The sequence below is a fragment of the Neovison vison genome, chromosome X, assembly GCF_020171115.1.
Source record: "Neovison vison isolate M4711 chromosome X, ASM_NN_V1, whole genome shotgun sequence".
Taxonomy (NCBI): Eukaryota; Metazoa; Chordata; class Mammalia; order Carnivora; family Mustelidae; genus Neogale; species Neogale vison.
This window is the reverse complement of record NC_058105.1, coordinates 85028549-85045314: the sequence shown is the minus strand read 5'-3', so window position 1 is coordinate 85045314 and position 16766 is coordinate 85028549. Positions and strand designations below refer to the sequence as shown.

Genomic DNA, 16766 nt, shown 5'->3' with positions numbered 1-16766 from the left:
CTCAGTTTTCTGGTCTGTAAAATGGGCTTAATTATAAATCTCAGGAATGTTGGGTGCAAGAATTCATCATGGCAAAGGATAAGAAAAGTGCCTTGTAAAATGTTGAACATGTTTTTCTGCTATTTGGATTGTTAAGAATACATCCAGCTCATTATTACAGGTAGCTTAGAGGTAGTTCAGGAGCTTGTCTTTTCTTTATTTCTCACTCCTTCCCCATGTCCTTCTTTTAAGCCAATATTGGCTCCATTTTACAGACGGGGATACTGAAGACTAGAGAAGGGAGGGACCAGCCTGATGATGTAGGATTAGGCAGTGTTGGATTCAGGATTAGAAATCATGCTTTCAGATCTATCTAGCTTCAAGCTACCAGCCAGAATTCCAGTGCTAAAGGAAGCTGCCAGTAGCAGCTTAAGTTAATATATGTTAAAAACTTAGGTTTGTCTCTGAAACATAATGGTAGGGGGTTGGCTATCTGGGCCCCAGCCTTCCCCAGCAGTACCCTGCTTCCCCACAAAAGACACACTGACCTTTTGTCCATTCTACAGTAGTTCATGTCCTACTCACCTGTGGGTTAGAAGCTGTGAAGTAATGGAGAAGATGCTAAGCTGTTGTGAGAGCAAGTTGTGTTGCCCATTTGAGCTACTTCAGAAGAGTCCCTGAAGGCAGTTATCCTCCTTGGCTACTACCCCCACCTCCTCACAGCTTCCTGGGTACAGAAGCTTTGTGTGGCTGACCTGCATAAGGGTTTAGGTCAAAAGGTATCCGAGAAAATGTTTGAGGGCCTTGTTCTGTGGAGTATTTTGCCAGCTCTTGAGGGATACGATAGTGGAAATCCAAGAACCAAAGCTGGAAAATTCCCTTGAGACAGGCTGATTCTCACCTGGCCTTGATGTGGACATTACATCTCAGCTGGGCTTACTTTTTCTCATTTAGTGTTTTTCCTTGTACACCACAGACTCTTGAGCTGGGCCAGATTTCCTGGAGCCTTTCTAGATTGTTTATTTTTGCCTTTCTGAGCCCAGGACAGATACATTACAAAAAATTATGTTATGTTAGTCACCATACAGTAGTATATCATTAGTTTTTGATGTAGTGTTCCATGATTCATTGTTTGTATATAACACCCAGGACAGATACGTTGAGACTGATTGGTGAGAGGAAGGAGATGGAATAATCTGTGGAGTTCATGCCTTGGTGCTAGGTATTGGGGAAGATGGCCTTTTGTGTCTTCTTCATCTGTCCTGCCACTAATACATTATTTTCCTATGTCCCCCTGATTGGCTGTAGGAACCTAACTGAAAGTGTTATTTTTCACTTGTGCTGCTAAAACCTATAGGATAACTATGGTATGGTCCTTTCTAGGGCATTAGACAGTTTCTGGGGTGTGGAAACTAAAGGGAAAATGAGAGAGATACCTTCTGTTCTTCAAGTTTGAGAGACAAGGAGGTGAATAGGAAAGGGTGAGCTGCCAAAGTCCTGCCAAGAAGCAGCCACACAGTTTCCCCAGCTCTCTTGACTCTAGACATGTCCTTTTTTATTATTCTATTCTTGAATAAGAAATACATTCCTGTGGTCAAAATCTAAAAGATACCAGTGGGTGTACAATGGGAAGTCTCTCTTTTGCCCCTCCCCTCCATCCACTTGGCTTCCCCTGCGGAGGCCACCAGTGAGTCCTTCCACAGAAATGTTCTATGAATATACAAGCATGTATAGATATATTCATTTTCTTTTTTATGGTAATATATTCACTGTTCTATGACTTATTATACTTTGGATGTTCTTTGACCCTGTGGGGCACGAGGATGTGTCATGGAGAGCAGAGGTTAAGAGCACTTGTTCGAGAGTAAAACTACTAGTGTTTTGGTTCTGGCTCTATGTGACCTCCAGCAATCACATCATCTCTTCAAACCTTGGTTTCTTCATTTTTAAGATGGGGATCAAATAAGTTAGTTTATGTTAAAACTTAGATTTATCTCTGACACATAGTAGGCAGTCAGCCATATTTTCTTATTATAAGAAAAGCATTGTACTATGAGTCAGGAAATCTAGGTTCTCTTCTAGCTTCTGCTCCTGGGATAGCTGAGTGACATCCTTTGGCATCCTTTGAGATATTTTCTTATCTTTAAAATGTAAGGTCTCATTCCTACTCTGCTTGTCTTCTAGAGTTGCTAGGAGGATCCAGTGAGCTCATGAATATGAAATGATGTGAAAGCAACTTAGAAACTGTAATGTGCTTAAGCACATGGAAATGGTGCTACTTAACTCTTTTCATAGAAGCCCCTTTGGATAACTTGAACCCAGTGGCCTGAACTGGGTGGAGAAGGCATTGCCCTTTCTTCTGATAGTACAACCCAAAGGCCATTCCTGAACTGGAGCTCTATTCTGGGTCGAGATAGTTCATGGCAAAACTCAAGAGTCAAGTTTTGTCTTTTGACCTTTTTTTAAATCTCACTTCATCCCTCTTCTGAATTCTTTGTTTCCACATTTTCTTTGCCTCCTCTCTGTTCCTTTTACCTCTTTTCTGTCTCTTGTCAAAACCTGCTTATAGCTTATTTTCAAATTTTTTTATTTAAATTCTGGTCAGTTAACATATTATGTAATATTGGTTTTAGGAGTAGAATTTAGTGATTCATCACTTACATATAATACCCAGTGCTCATTATAACAAGTATCCTTCTTAATACCCATTAAATAAATAAATAAAATCTATAACAATCTTAATGATAATAACAACAACAATAATAAGAATCCACTGTCAGTCTCTTGAACATGACACAGAGTTAAGAAGAATAGGTTCAAGTTCTAGCACTGTACTGGTTGCTTTGTTCCTCAGTTTCCCTGGGCCTTCCTTCCTCTGCCCTCATCTCCTTCACCTAGCTGAAATAGTCAGAAGTTGTCTTGCATAAGCCTGGATGACCTACTTGAAGTTCTGTTGCTCCAAGCACAACTACTTTTTATTCAGACAAAGACCCAATGCTATCTCTCCTAGGCCTTGAGTGTGGGTCTGATTGTGCTTGTGTCCTCTTTGACAGCTTAAGTTTAGATGTTACATCCATCCCTCTGCCAGAAGGGAAGCCAACTCAGCCATTTTATCCTCTGGTGCCTTGTCCAGTGGCTGCTCACCAAACACTCCTGCCATCCACCCATCCATTACTTACCATGTCTGCTGGAAAACCAGGATTGTGCTATACTCTGCTAGAGACATGGCCCATCCCTGAATAGGAATCATTGCTGACAGGGATCAAAGGCACTGCTTAGTGTTTTGGCCAATGTCTTTTCTCTCACTGTGAGTCAATAGGCAGAGGGAAATCAGTAAGCCACTGGAAACCATCTTCTGCTTTCCGATGGGCTCTTTAAATGCAGATTTCCTTTTTGGGTTTTAAGGACTCCCTAGGAGGATATTACATTCTCTTTGAAAAGTCTCAGAGTCTTTGCAAATCTGTGTCCTGGGTGGGCATGCTTAATAGACTTCAAGGTGGTTTAAGTTGATTGAAATATATTTATTTTTCCTGTTCTCCAGATATAGGAGCAGGTCAAAATGCTCCTATAAGTGCTATTCCTGTTCTCACCACCTTAGAGCAGATGGCCATGTTTAAAGACCACATTAGAACCATTAGTTCTAACCTATCTCTCCCTCTGCTCCTCCCCCCACCTACAGCCCTCCTTCCCTTAGAATGCTTTAACACGACATCTGTCAAATGGATAAAAAATGACTTTCCTTTTTTCTCTCTGCCTTGCCTACCCACCCTCTAGCTGTGGTGTTTATGAATATGGAACTATACATGTGGGAGGCATGGAGGACAGATTCATCATGTAGTTCTATCCCCCTCCCGCTCCCCTTCTGTAAACCTAGAGGAGCCCCACCCCCACTGCTTCTTAGGAAATTTCAAGGCTGGCCTTCAGGTCACAATCCAAGAGAAGTTAAGGATCACAGGGCTGGTCCCAGTAGAACCACATGAAGTAATCCAAGAACCCAGGTTCAGAATCTTAGATGGGTCTAAGGAACCTCAGGGGTTAGGGTTTTTTTTGGACTTCCTGTCTCTTTCTTGGGTCTGGCCTGGCCATCTCTCAAGGTTTGAAGGCAACAAAGAGAAGCTAATGGGTGGCTGGAACTTAGTACCCATAGCAAGGCAGCAAGTCCAAGAAGAAGATCACAATGCCCAGGGCAGGAATATTTTGGAGATGGAGCCCAGTCTGCCTCAAGAGACAGGAAGGGTCAGGGTAACCTCCAGTTCAAGAGGTATGCTTCTGACTCAGCTCATGGAGGGAGCATTGCTGAGTCATTGTTTCTTTGTTTATTTGTTTTACTAATAATTTGTCTCAGAATATTAGAGTCTGATTTGAATAGATTGATCATAGCTCTTGGAAATTGCTTCTAGACTACAGCATAGAGATATCCTGCAAGGATTTTTCCATTAAGGCCACTGAGGACCTGAGGGCTGAAGATCAGGGCAGAGGTGGGAGGGAGTAGGAGTTCAAGAGAGCAGGTGCAGATAGCCTCTCAAGGTAGACTGAGAAGATTCTCCTGGACAAGCTACTGTAACTCCTTGGCTTGCCTGGAATCTAATACAAGGAGAAGCCAGGAGACAGAGTTTCAGAGATTCTGATTTCTTCCAAATGATCCAGTGCAGTAAGAGAAAATTCTTGTATTTCAAACTTTGGCTCTAGTAAGTTTAAGACACTTGTTTCAATATGATGTATCATTCATGATCACTTGGGCTGCTTTTTAGAAATTCTGTGGTGATTCTGAGCAGCAGGTCTGTGAACCACACATTGAAAGACTTGTCTAATGTGTTCGAGGCACTGAGGTGATGCCAAAAGATCCCAGAATAACTTGACAGTAACTACTATTTCCAGTGTTTTGGGCATTCAAGCTGATGTTTATCAGATTGGGAGGTGCCCTGGGTGAGAGACTTATCTAGCCAACAGGGGCATGCTTGATTGGTGGTCCAGAAACATGTCTTCTCTGTGATCTATCCAATCCTTGACCAATTGGCTGCATCTTCTCTAAAGGACTTATTTCTTCAACAAGACCAAACACTTAACATCATGAACTTTGGGGCAGTAGCTTCTTCTTACTGGGCCTGTCAGTCCATTGCTAAGGTCCAGACCAAACAAGTAACTCTACTTCTTTCATATATGTTTGGTCACTTATAGCTAAGATCACATGTAATCTCTTTGGAAGAAGTACAGAAAGGTGTTATTCTTTGTCTATAATGAGCGAGAAAATTCAGAAGCTTATCTTGGCTTCCCAAACTTTTAGGTCCTGACAGGTATGAGTTGGCTTGCAACCAAAGTACATATTGGACTTTGGTTCAGGTGATCCATCTTGCTCTTGCTGAACCTGACCCTTATCTACCCTCACCTTTCCAAATCAAGTGATCCAGCTGGGTTTTATGTCTGCCAGGTGTTGCTGACACTAACCATCGGTCTTTTATTTTATTAAGATTTTATTTATTTATTCGAGAGAGAGGGAGGAGAGAAAGTGAAAGCATGAGCCGGGGGAGAGGTCAGAAGGAGAGGAAGGAGCAGACTATGTGCTGAGTGGGAGCCTGACACGCAGCTCGATCCCAGGACTCCAGGATCATGACTTGAGCTGAAGGCAGATGCTTAACTAACTGAGCCATCCAGGCGCCTCAGATCTTTCATTTTCTTAATGTGAAAAATGGATGGTACAATGGGACATTGAAGGAAGCTGGTGCACAGTGACTCACAAATCACACGAACAAAGTAGGGGAAAATGATCCTGTCATGAAAAGATGATATTTGCATACTTCCTTTCAGTACATATATTTATTTATTTATTTATTCATTTATTTAGTTATGGGTGATAGCAACATCCAGGTTAAAGCTGAAATCAGCCAGGTGTGAATTATTAAGTTTTAGGGAAGAGAAAAATCAATTCTTGGGATTTAAAAAATATTCATAGTGGTGTTTTTCTTACCTGGCATCTTTTCTCCTTTCCCTGTTTTCTTTACCTGCCATCTTTTCTCCTTTACCTGATGACCATATTCAGCAAAACTAGCAGCCCACCCCCCAAGCCACTTGGCCATAAATCCTATCAACAACAGACTGTCCTATAGACAACCTGGTACATATAACATAAATAATTTTCTTAGCCCCATAGTATGTTCTGCAACCTGACAGAGATGCTAATTCTGTTGTTGTGATCTGAGAACATGCCTGATTTTAAGGCTCAGGTTGTAGAGACTAAAAACTGCTATGCATTATGAATTAAGCAGATTGTTTAGATCTTCCTAAGTGTACATATGATTGACAACTTGAATAAGTCCATATTGCCTCATTTTCTTCTTATCCTACTTAAATTTAGTGAAAGGGCAAAGGAAGAAAGAATACAAACTGGAGTCATCAGGTGAGGGATTAACAAACAGTCAGATGAAGATGACACAACTAGCAAGAGGCAGCCTAAATCTAGTGTTTCTGTACTTAACCAAGGCTAAGGCTTTGTCTGAGTCAGAGGCACGGAGGTAAGAGTACATCTGCCTGCAAGAGAAACAGTTTGGCCAGAGTGGAAGGTCCCTTCCAGGGTAAAGATAAGAGTTGGATCTGTAAGTGAGGCTTTGAAAGGTTGACAGGAGAGTTGTTACGGCTCTGGATAACTGGGATCCCACTTTTTTTGTATATTGGCAAGGCCTGGCATTGGGAGTTCTCCTTACATGACCCAAAATATCCTTTCTCAGATATACCAACCACTGAGGAAAACCTTTCGGTTAGGCAGGGAGCCCAACCTACAGGGTGGCATGGGGATCCCTGGGAAAAATGAGACATCAGGAGAGGCAAGGATGAGCCTAAACTATGAAGGTCCAAGTGTGTATCTAAACCAGCAACATAGGCATCACCTGGAGACTTGTTTGAAATGCAACCTCTTGAGTCATGCTTAAGATCAACTGAATTAGGGGTGCCTGGGTGGCTCAGTCGGTTAAGCATCTGCCTTTGGCTCAGGTCATGATCCCAGGGTCCTGGAATTGAGTCCTGAGGCAGGCTTCCTGCTCAGTGGGGAGCCTGCTTCTCCCTCTCCCTGTGCCCCTGCCCACAACTCATTCTCTTTCTCTCACCTGCTGTCTCTTTCTCTCAAACAAATAAAATTTTAAATAGAGACCAACTGAATCAGACACTTAGACTTGGGGGGCCTGGTAATCTGTATTTTAATAAGTCCTCCAAGAAGTCGAGAACTACTACTGAAGGTCATTCACAGGGTGGGCTGGTATCCCTGGAAAGAGAAACCAGCTGGGAGCCTTCTCTCTTTGCTTTCTTGGGGGAGATTGGCAAAAGCCAAGCTATAGACTTCCTCCTTTTCCTCAGATTAAAGAGGCTTCAAAAAGGACTCCAGCCTAGCTTTCCATCTCTCCTTCCCCAACTCCCCCAACCCCTTCTTCCTAGCCTTTTCCAAACTCTACTACCTGTTTGCCATCAAATTCCCTATGGTCTTTACCTATGAGACTTTATGTAATCTCATTCCTCATTGCTCTGCCTCAAATGCCTTTCCTTCTCCCTCCCGTATCTGTTACAATCCTACCCATTCTTTAAGGTCTATCTTCAGTGTCACATCACATGTTCTCTTGTTGTCTCCTTGATTTTCTCCCATTCAGTTTTATCCTCTGCTATTTTTTATATTCCACATGTGAGTGAAACCATATAATTGTCTTCCTCTGACTGACTTATTTCATGGAGCATAATACCTTCCAGTTTTAATTCACTTTTAAAACAACTCAGAGGATAGGCATGTAACATACCCCTATTTCTGCTTATATTTGTGATTGGAGACTACAGGAGCCCCATACAGCTACCAGCCTCTTTGGGATTAATCTTCTCTCATGTCTGCACACATATCCATCAACTCTTTGTTCAATATTGATTAACAGGTAAAGAAACTGACTCAGTGGTACCATAATTTGTAAGAGCAGATACTCTAGAGCCATACTGTAGCTGCATTTGAATTATGTCTTTAATACTTACTGTCTGTGTAAATTTTGGAAAATTATTTAATCTCTTTGAGCTTCAATATCCTCACTTCTAAGATAGGAATAATAATACTATTTCCTCAAAGAGCTGCTCTGAGGCTTTAATGAATTAATGTGTGTGAAGTTCATGGACTAGTGCCTGACATATAACAAGTACTCCATACTAGCTAATAACATCATCATCATTATCATCACACCTTTAGCAAGTAGCAGAGGAAGGTCTTAAATACAGGTGTTCTTTTCTACCTTCTCTATCTATAGTGTTACTTTGAGGAAAGCATGGTCTAGGAAGCTGGCCATCTGAGGACTGCAGGCAAGTTCTCTTGCTATATTGTACCTGATCTATGAAATGGCTTAAGGGTGATAACCTTTGAAATGCTGTTTAGTTCTGACTGCTTTTGATTCCAGGTAGGCCCTGACAACAGGATTACCAGTTGGTTTATAGCCAACATATCCTAGATTGTCCTTGTCTAGGGTATAGCTGAGCTCTGTGATCTGAGGGCTCAGGCAGATCAGCTGGACTAAATGGGGACAAGAATGAGCCCACTGCTGCCGGGAAAATCCAAACATGAAGTTGCTAAAAAAGATGACCACTATAGAAAGAGCACAGGCAGTGGAATCAGCCTAGGGTACCTCAGACAGCATCCCAGATAGCATCCTGAGCTGAGGGCTGAACTGATGCCAAGATATGCTTGACCTTTGGTTAAAAAGCCAAGGTAATAGTTTTAAGTCACAGGCTTTCATGGTGCTGTGGGTTGGGGCTGTATGTACTTATTGAGCTCTAACAACACCAGTTGGAACCCATCTTTGGTAGAAGAGGGAAATTTTTAAATCAAGATTTATGTTATTAAGGCCAGCTACCAACAGTTCTCCACTGAGACCAGAACAAGAACAAATTAAATTTTAGTGCAATTGGAAGAAAGCAGGTTCATCATAAAACAAAACAAAACAAAACATCTCATAGGCAGGACAATTGGTGACTAAAGGTGGCTGTCCATATATCTATCTTTGTAGTTCTTTACAAATAGGAGTCATCTGGTTTCTGATATTATGGATGGAGTTCTAGGAGTTCCCTGTATCATTGATAGTATGGTATCATGTGTATTAGAACACATGCAATCAGAAGGCCAGGCTCCATAATTTATTACTTGTATGATTGAACAAAGGACAGGTCACCTATCTGAGCCTTTTAGTTTCCTTATCTTTAAAATATGGGTAATAGTGAGGCCTAGTCATTCAGTAAGGATCAAGTGGTGAAGTAGATATGAAAATACTTTATAAATAGTAAAGGATGAGATTCTTGAAAGATGGTGTTATAAAAGACCCCATTGGAAATCTCATTTGTATCCATGCTGAGGAGCTCCCAGTATGCCTTACCTAACCAACATAATTACTTAACTAAGTCAAAAGATCAGTACGTGGGTGTGTTTTCATATGTATGTAATGTGTTAATTTCATAACCATGGGTTATCCTCCAGTTGGTATATTGAAAGGCATACCTATGTAAGAGGATGCATGCTTCATATTCTTTCTCTGTTGTTTGAACTGTTTTGTCTTTGGTCTTGTGGAGCTACAGTTACCTTGGGGAATCAGTTCTTCCTCAAAGGAGACTGATAGAAAAATTGACTTCTAGAGAACATGTTCAGAAATTTAGTGCTAGAGAAAGAGTTCTTGAATCTTTTGCCTTGACAAGCCATATGTTCTTTGTCCTGGGATCTGTTTCTCCGAATGTCAGGAAGATTGATGGCCTGTATAGGTTGGAACCAGTTGGGGAAAAAGGAGAACAAACAACACAGGGATCAGGATGGCAGCCAGAAATAGAGGCAGACTCTTCCTCCATCTTCATCTCTATCACTTAGTGATAAGTGCTTAGATAAGTGTTATGAGTTTGTGTGTGTGTGTGTGTGTGTGTGTGTGTATGTGTGATGTGGTAATGGGATAGATGTCTTCCTGTTGTTTGATGTAGGCCAGTCCCACTTGTCACAAACTTTAATGACCAGGGTTAAGATCTTTGCACAGCCCCTGCCTTGCTGGGTGATCATGAACTCACCCCTTAAATTCACTGTGGCTCAATTATGCCATCCATCAAATGCAGGATTCAATCTAGACTCCTTATGTATCTCATAGAGTGGTGGTAACAAATCACTGAGTGAATCTGTGACAAGGTTGAGTTTCTTGGAAGCAAGGCATCACAGAAAGTCATATTCTTTCATACCCATGACCTCTCTGGATGGCATCATGTGTGGGTGAGAACAGGACACTGCAGGACTGGAGTCCATTGTGTGTGAGGAATGCCATGGTCTGTAACCCCTTGGGGGTGGGGTACAGTGGTGTTCAATAATGTACCACCAGCTCTCAATTGGTCAGTTCCAAGGAGGAGCAGGACAAGGGGGAGAACACAGGAAATTTAGAGCAAATATGTTTGAGTTTCATTTTAGCCTTTGATTTCAACCTCTTCACCCATTCCAGACCCAGGGGTGCCTTGATGCATCAAAGGAAGATGCACTGAACTTTCTTTTTTTCTCTGGGGAAAATGCTCACGAGTAGGAATAAAAACATGAGGCCTGTGTAGTCCATATTCACATTCTGGGCCATTCCACCCACTGGCTAATGGAGAGTTGACAAGTATTGTTTGTCTTGTGGTCCAGTGGAGCTTGTGCTCCTAGTGCCATCTCCCTTTCCCCAACCCTTCACCACCAGTATGTCAGTATTTCCATAACTACTAGAGTTCTGTGGGTGGGGTAAGGGGCAGATAAGGTAGCTAGCTGTGTGGACTGAACACATTCTCATTTTGTCTCCTAAGCTGATCACTGGAGATTCCATCGTTAGTGCTGAGGCAGTATGGGATCACGTCACCATGGCCAACCGGGAGTTGGCATTTAAGGCTGGCGACGTCATCAAAGTCTTGGATGCTTCCAACAAGGATTGGTGGTGGGGCCAGATCGACGATGAGGAGGGATGGTTTCCTGCCAGCTTTGTGAGGGTGAGTGTCAGCCTTCACTCTCCTCTCTCTTCAGCCTTCACTTTCTTCTCCTGTCTCCTTGGCTACCTACCCTTGACTTTCCCCTCTCCAGCCTTTGTTCTTCTCATTTCTTTCCTGGTGGCTCCTCTCACATTTCCTTTCCCTTTTTTGGTCTTTTACCCAAGACATGGGCCTCCTTTAATCTTTCCCCTTCTAATTTTGAGTTATTTTCTTTTTTTCTCTTTGATTATTTTAACAATCCCCATATTTGTCTGTCTCCTGCCTCCTACCTGTTGTGACTTTGTACAAATCACTTCCCTTTTGGTCTGGTTGGTTTTTGAAGACTCTTTTAACCCTATATTTCTGTGAACTTACATTTTTTATCTCTCTTCCTTTCTGCTTTTATTATTTTCCTTGTCTCCCTTCTTTTGTTCTTTTTATAGATCTCTCTCTTCCCTTCCCCTCCCTTCTCACTCCCCTCTGCCTCCTTTGCCTTCTTTTTCTTATTTAGGGAAGTGTGAATACCCCCATGTGTTGTCTTCAGCTGTTAATATAAGACTGTGGGCTCCCTACCCTCTCAGGGGCTACAGTTTACTGATTGCAGATTTTACATTGAGTCAGGTGTCTGGGATCTAAAATGTGTTGAGGGTGGGAGGCAGGCAACTTGATAGTGCTTAAAAGACCTTGGCCCTTTTGACATTGTGCCATGAAGAACCTGACCTTTAATGGAACAGGCTCTTGAGAAAGGGCTCCTTAGCAGTTTCTGTTTCCTCTAGGTCACCAATTGGCAAGATACTACAGGGTAAGAGCACTGGCCTGGCATCCCAGCTCTTACGAATTATGAGCTAGAATCTGTTCTTTGGTATTTGTGAGCTCTGATTTTCCCCATCCACAAAATGGTGTTGATAGTTCTTTAATCCCAGTGGATATCACAATGAATGAGATCATGCACATGGAAACAACTTTGTAGCAGTACAAGTACCTGAGCTACATCAGGATGTCTTATGATCATCTTTACCATAGCCTATCATCTTTTGTTAGTTTCTTCTGTAGGATACCTGATGTCAAACAAAAGATGAGAGTAGTTTGGGCTCTTGGAAGATGAAGGGCCTCAAGACTACAATGATGATATTGTGACATGAGTGAAGGAGCAGATTATTTGAAATCAGAGAACCTGAAAGGCAATATCACCTTTACTACTTCCCAACTCCTTGGTTTTTGGCAAGACTTAATTCCCTGAACTTTGATTTCTTCATCTGAAGAACAGGGATAACAGACTTTTTATGATGATTAAATGAGATCACATACGGGATTAAAGTATTTAGCATAGTGCTTGTCGCACACTGGGTACTTGGCAAATAGTAACTTGCTCATTATCACCACCACTACTTTATTAGTCCCAAAAGGTCTATGTATCAAGGCTGGCCTTAATGGTTAAATGAGGCCTCTTTCCTTGGAGGACTGTAAACCCAAGAAATACTGTTATCTGGTTAGAATGATTTAGATGAGGACAGTACTTAGAAGCAGAGGGATGGACAAAATGATTTCTCTTCCTCTTTTGTCCTGGGAATCTCCTAATGAAATATCCAGTCCTTTTTCCTTTACCTATGTGGCATCTTCCATCTGAGTCTTCAAATGTTATCTCTGTCTTAGCTCAGCCTTGCTGCTTGATGAATTGGTCTCAGGGGTAGTCAGAAAGAACACATCAGTAACCATGGCCCTTTGGGATGAGTGTGAGGTCCTATAAAGAAACAGCTTGTGTATCTTGGGCTAACAGATCCTTCTTTAAATGGAGGACTAAACTGTCATTCCAATCCAAATGTATTTCACTTTATGTGGAATGTCATTTAAAAAATTATTTATTTGAAAGAGAGAGCACAGGCAGAGAAAGCAACAGAGGGAGAAGGAGAACAAGGCTCCTCACTCATCGGGGATCCTAGGACCCTGGGATCATTACCTGAGCCAAAGGTAGATGCTTAACTAACTGAGCCACCCAAGTACCCCAAAATATCATTTTTATAATAAACAGTAAATCAAGGGATGGGGCAAAATGATTGAGCAAAGCAGAATGACTTAGAGAGGCAATGGCAAAGCCAGGCTTTGGCTTACTAATGAACTGACATTTATGCTTTTACATGCAAGGTCAGGAGAAGTGTATCTCTAAGCACGCGGTCCCAGCAGCCACTTGCATGGGCTGAAGCTGACCTTTGAAAAGACTACTGGCTGACTCAGGCATGCATGGTATGGAGTCTAGCCTAGTGGTTTTCAGTCTTGGCTACATGATGAAATAAATCACTTGGGCAGCTTAAAAAAATCAATACTCAGGCTCCAAGCTAGTTAAATCAGAATCTTTGATGTTAGGAACCACTGGTCTATACTAGCACAGTCCAGTAGAAATATAATGTGAGCCACAAATGCAAGCTACACATATAATTTAAATTTTTCTAATGGCCATAGTAAAAAAATATAGGTGAAATTAATTTTAATATATTTTTCTTAGCCCAATGTATCTAAAATATTATTATAGAACATCATATATTATCATTATGAACATTATTAATAAATATATTTTTCTAAGTATTTGAAATCTGGAGTGTATTCTATACTGACAACAGATTTTCATTCATATTAGTCACATTTCATGGGTTCATTAGCCACATGTGGCTAGTTGCTACTGTATTAAACAACACAAGTGTAGACTGAGGACTGTGATAATAGACCAGGACCATTAATGATAGGGCACAAATTATAACTTAGAGATCAAATATTCTACTATAATAATGTTTATTCTTTGAGAAACTAAGATAGCATTTCATGTTGCCTGAGATGGTTTTCAGAATGAACATTTGATCATTGTGAACCTTTTTGCTTAACAATAGTTGAATGGTCTTTTCATATCTCCAGGGGAGTACCATAGAACCTTAGTGGCCCACTGTTCTGGTATCATCAGTAAAAAGAAATGGAGTCAGGCTGTTGCATGAATGATATGAGTATTATCTCACAGGTAGAACTTCAATTCTCCTTAATGAGTATTTATGTTTAGGTTTACATTTCTGGTAAGATTCTGTGATATACAAGGTATTAAATGATGGAGGTTATGTAGACTTCTTCCTAGTCGGTATTTTTAAAATAAAATCACTATCTCCATTATTCTACATTGATTTTCATCGAGGGTAGAATGGTCTTATAGAAATGATAGTAAAAATATTAAGAAATAAGAGGCCTGAGTTCTAGTCATGGCTCTCCCAACTATTTGGTATATGATCATGGGCTTTTATTTACTCCATCTCTGAAGCACTCTCTAGAATTTATTCAAGCTCCAACATGTCTAGATAGGACATTGAGAGGAATCATACCGAACTATTGAATTTTCGTTAATGTTGATGTAGTTGGTAGGTAAATGGGTGATTTCCTGGGATACTGTAACTTTCATGTTATGGGACAGTTGCCTGCTTTATTCAGACTCACTGGGAGCTGAGATTCAGTAGCTCCTTGAAAACACTATCCCTAGGTTATTTGGCATATAACATGAAAGTATAGTAGGTGGTAAAACACTTTCTTCTGAATTCCATACCAGCTGGACATCTTTGTAGATCTTTGAACCAACTTGGTCACTGTAGAATCCCCATTCCCCTCCTGGAATTCCCATTGTTGTGTGAGCATCCTAGTCCTAGGATGAATAATCAAGGGTGCTTAGGGTGGTTTTGTCCAACTAGCCCTACCTTTTTTTTTTTAAAGATTTTATTAATTTATTTGACAGCAAGTTAGAACACAATCTCAGGACCCTGAGATTTATGACCTGAGCCAAAGGCAGCTGCTTAACTGGCTGAGGCACCCAGGTGCCCCTAAGGTAGCCCTACTTTTCATTAAGCAGATTAAAATCTAGTGTGCAATCTAAGAAAGCCAGATTCTTTTTTCCCCAGCTAGTTAAAATATAGTGCAATATTATTTTCAGATGTAGAATTTAGTGATTCATCACTTATATACAAGACCCACTGCTCATCACAAGTGACCTCCTTAATACCCATCAACTATTTAACCCATCCTCTCACCCACCTCCCCTTCTGTAGCTATCAGTTCGTTCTCTATAGTTAAGAGACTGTTTTTTGACTTTCTTCTCTTTTTTTACCCCATGTTCATTTGTTTCTTAAATTCCACTTACTAATGAAATCATGTTATTTGTCTTTCTCTGACCGATTTATTTCATGTAGCATAATACTCTCTAGCCCTGTCCATGTCATTGCAAATGGCAATATTTCACTCTTTTTTATTGGTGAGTAGTCTTCCATTATTCACACATACCCCCACATCCTCTTATTTATTTATTTATTTATTTTTATGCACAGAGAGAGACAGCACAAGCAGGGGGAATGGCAGGCAGAGGGAGAAAGAGCAGCAGACTCCCCACCAAGCAGGGAGCCCAACAGAGGGCTTGATTCCAGGACCCAGGCATCATGACCTGAGCTGAAGACGGACATTTAACTGAATGAGCCACCCATGCACCCTCCCCACATCCTCTTTATCTATTCATCAGTTGATGGACATTTGGGCTCTCTCTATAGTTCAGCTATTTTTGAAAATGCTGCTATAAACATCAGAATACATGTATCCCTTTCAATCAGTAGTTTTGTATCCATTGGGTAAATACCTAGTAATGCATTTGCTGGATTTTAGGGTAGTTCTATTATGAACTTTTTAAGAAACCTCCATACTGTTTTCCAGAATGACTATACCAGTTTACATTCCTACCAAGAATGCAAGAGGGTTCCCCTTTCTCCACATCCTTGCCAAAACCTGTGGTTTCTTGTGTTGTTAATTTTATCCATTCTCACAGGTGTCTGGTACTATCTCATTGTAGTTTGGTTTGTATTTCTCTGATGATCAGTGATATTGAGCATCTTTTCATGTATCTGTTGGCCGTGTATTTGTCTTCTTTGGAAAAATGTCCATCCATATCTTCTCTTTATTTTTTAACTGGATTATTTGTTCTTGGGTGTTGAGTTTTATAAGTTCTTTATATATTTTGGATACTAATCCTTTATTATATATTTCATTTGAAAATATCTTCTCCCATTCTGTAGATTCCCTTTAGATGGGTAGATCACCCATTTACCTATAATTGATTGTTTCCTTTGCTATGCAGAAGCTTTTTTAAATTTTTTTTTTCAATTTATTTATTTTCAGAAAAACAGTATTCATTATTTTTTCACCACACCCAGTGCTCCATGCAAGCTGTGCCCTCTATAATACCCACCACCTGGTACCCCAACCTCCCACCCCCCGCCACTTCAAACCCCTCAGATTGTTTTTCAGAGTCCATAGTCTCTCATGGTTCACCTTCCCTTCCAATTTACCCAAACTCCCTTCTCCTCTCTAATGCCCCTTGTCCTCCATGCTATTGGTTATGCTCCACAAATAAGTGAAACCATATGTTAATTGACTCTCTCTGCTTGACTTATTTCACTCAGCATAATATCTTCCAGTCCCATCCATGTTGCTACAAAAGTTGGGTATTAATCCTTTCTGATGGAGGCATAATACTCCATAGTGTATATGGACCACATCTTCCTTATCCATTCTTCCGTTGAAGGGCATCTTGGTTCTTTCCATAGTTTGGCGACTGTGGCCATTGCTGCTATAAACATTGGGGTATAGATGGCCCTTCTTTTCACGACATCTGTGTCTTTGGGGTAAATATCCAGGAGTGCAATTGCAGGGTCATAGGGAAGCTCTATTTTTAATTTCTTGAGGAATCTCCACACTGTTCTCCAAAGAGGCTGCACCAACTTGCATTCCCACCAACAGTGTAAGAGGGTTCCCCT

The 16766-nt window shown here is 41.0% G+C and overlaps 1 protein-coding gene across 7 annotated transcripts in view; it reads left to right on the top strand.

Moving 5' to 3' along the window:
* The window catches only part of ARHGEF9 (Cdc42 guanine nucleotide exchange factor 9), a 235655-nt gene that overhangs the window by 61597 nt on the left and 157292 nt on the right, over positions 1–16766 (top strand). For 5 of the 7 annotated variants that reach the window (XM_044234616.1, XM_044234621.1, XM_044234619.1 and 2 more), the window contains exon 2: positions 10786–10965. The exons of the other annotated variants lie outside the window; for them this stretch is intronic. In XM_044234616.1, coding sequence (XP_044090551.1) covers positions 10786–10965 — 180 coding nt within the window. The remainder of the gene's footprint in view (positions 1–10785; positions 10966–16766) is intronic. 7 annotated transcript variants of the gene reach the window in all.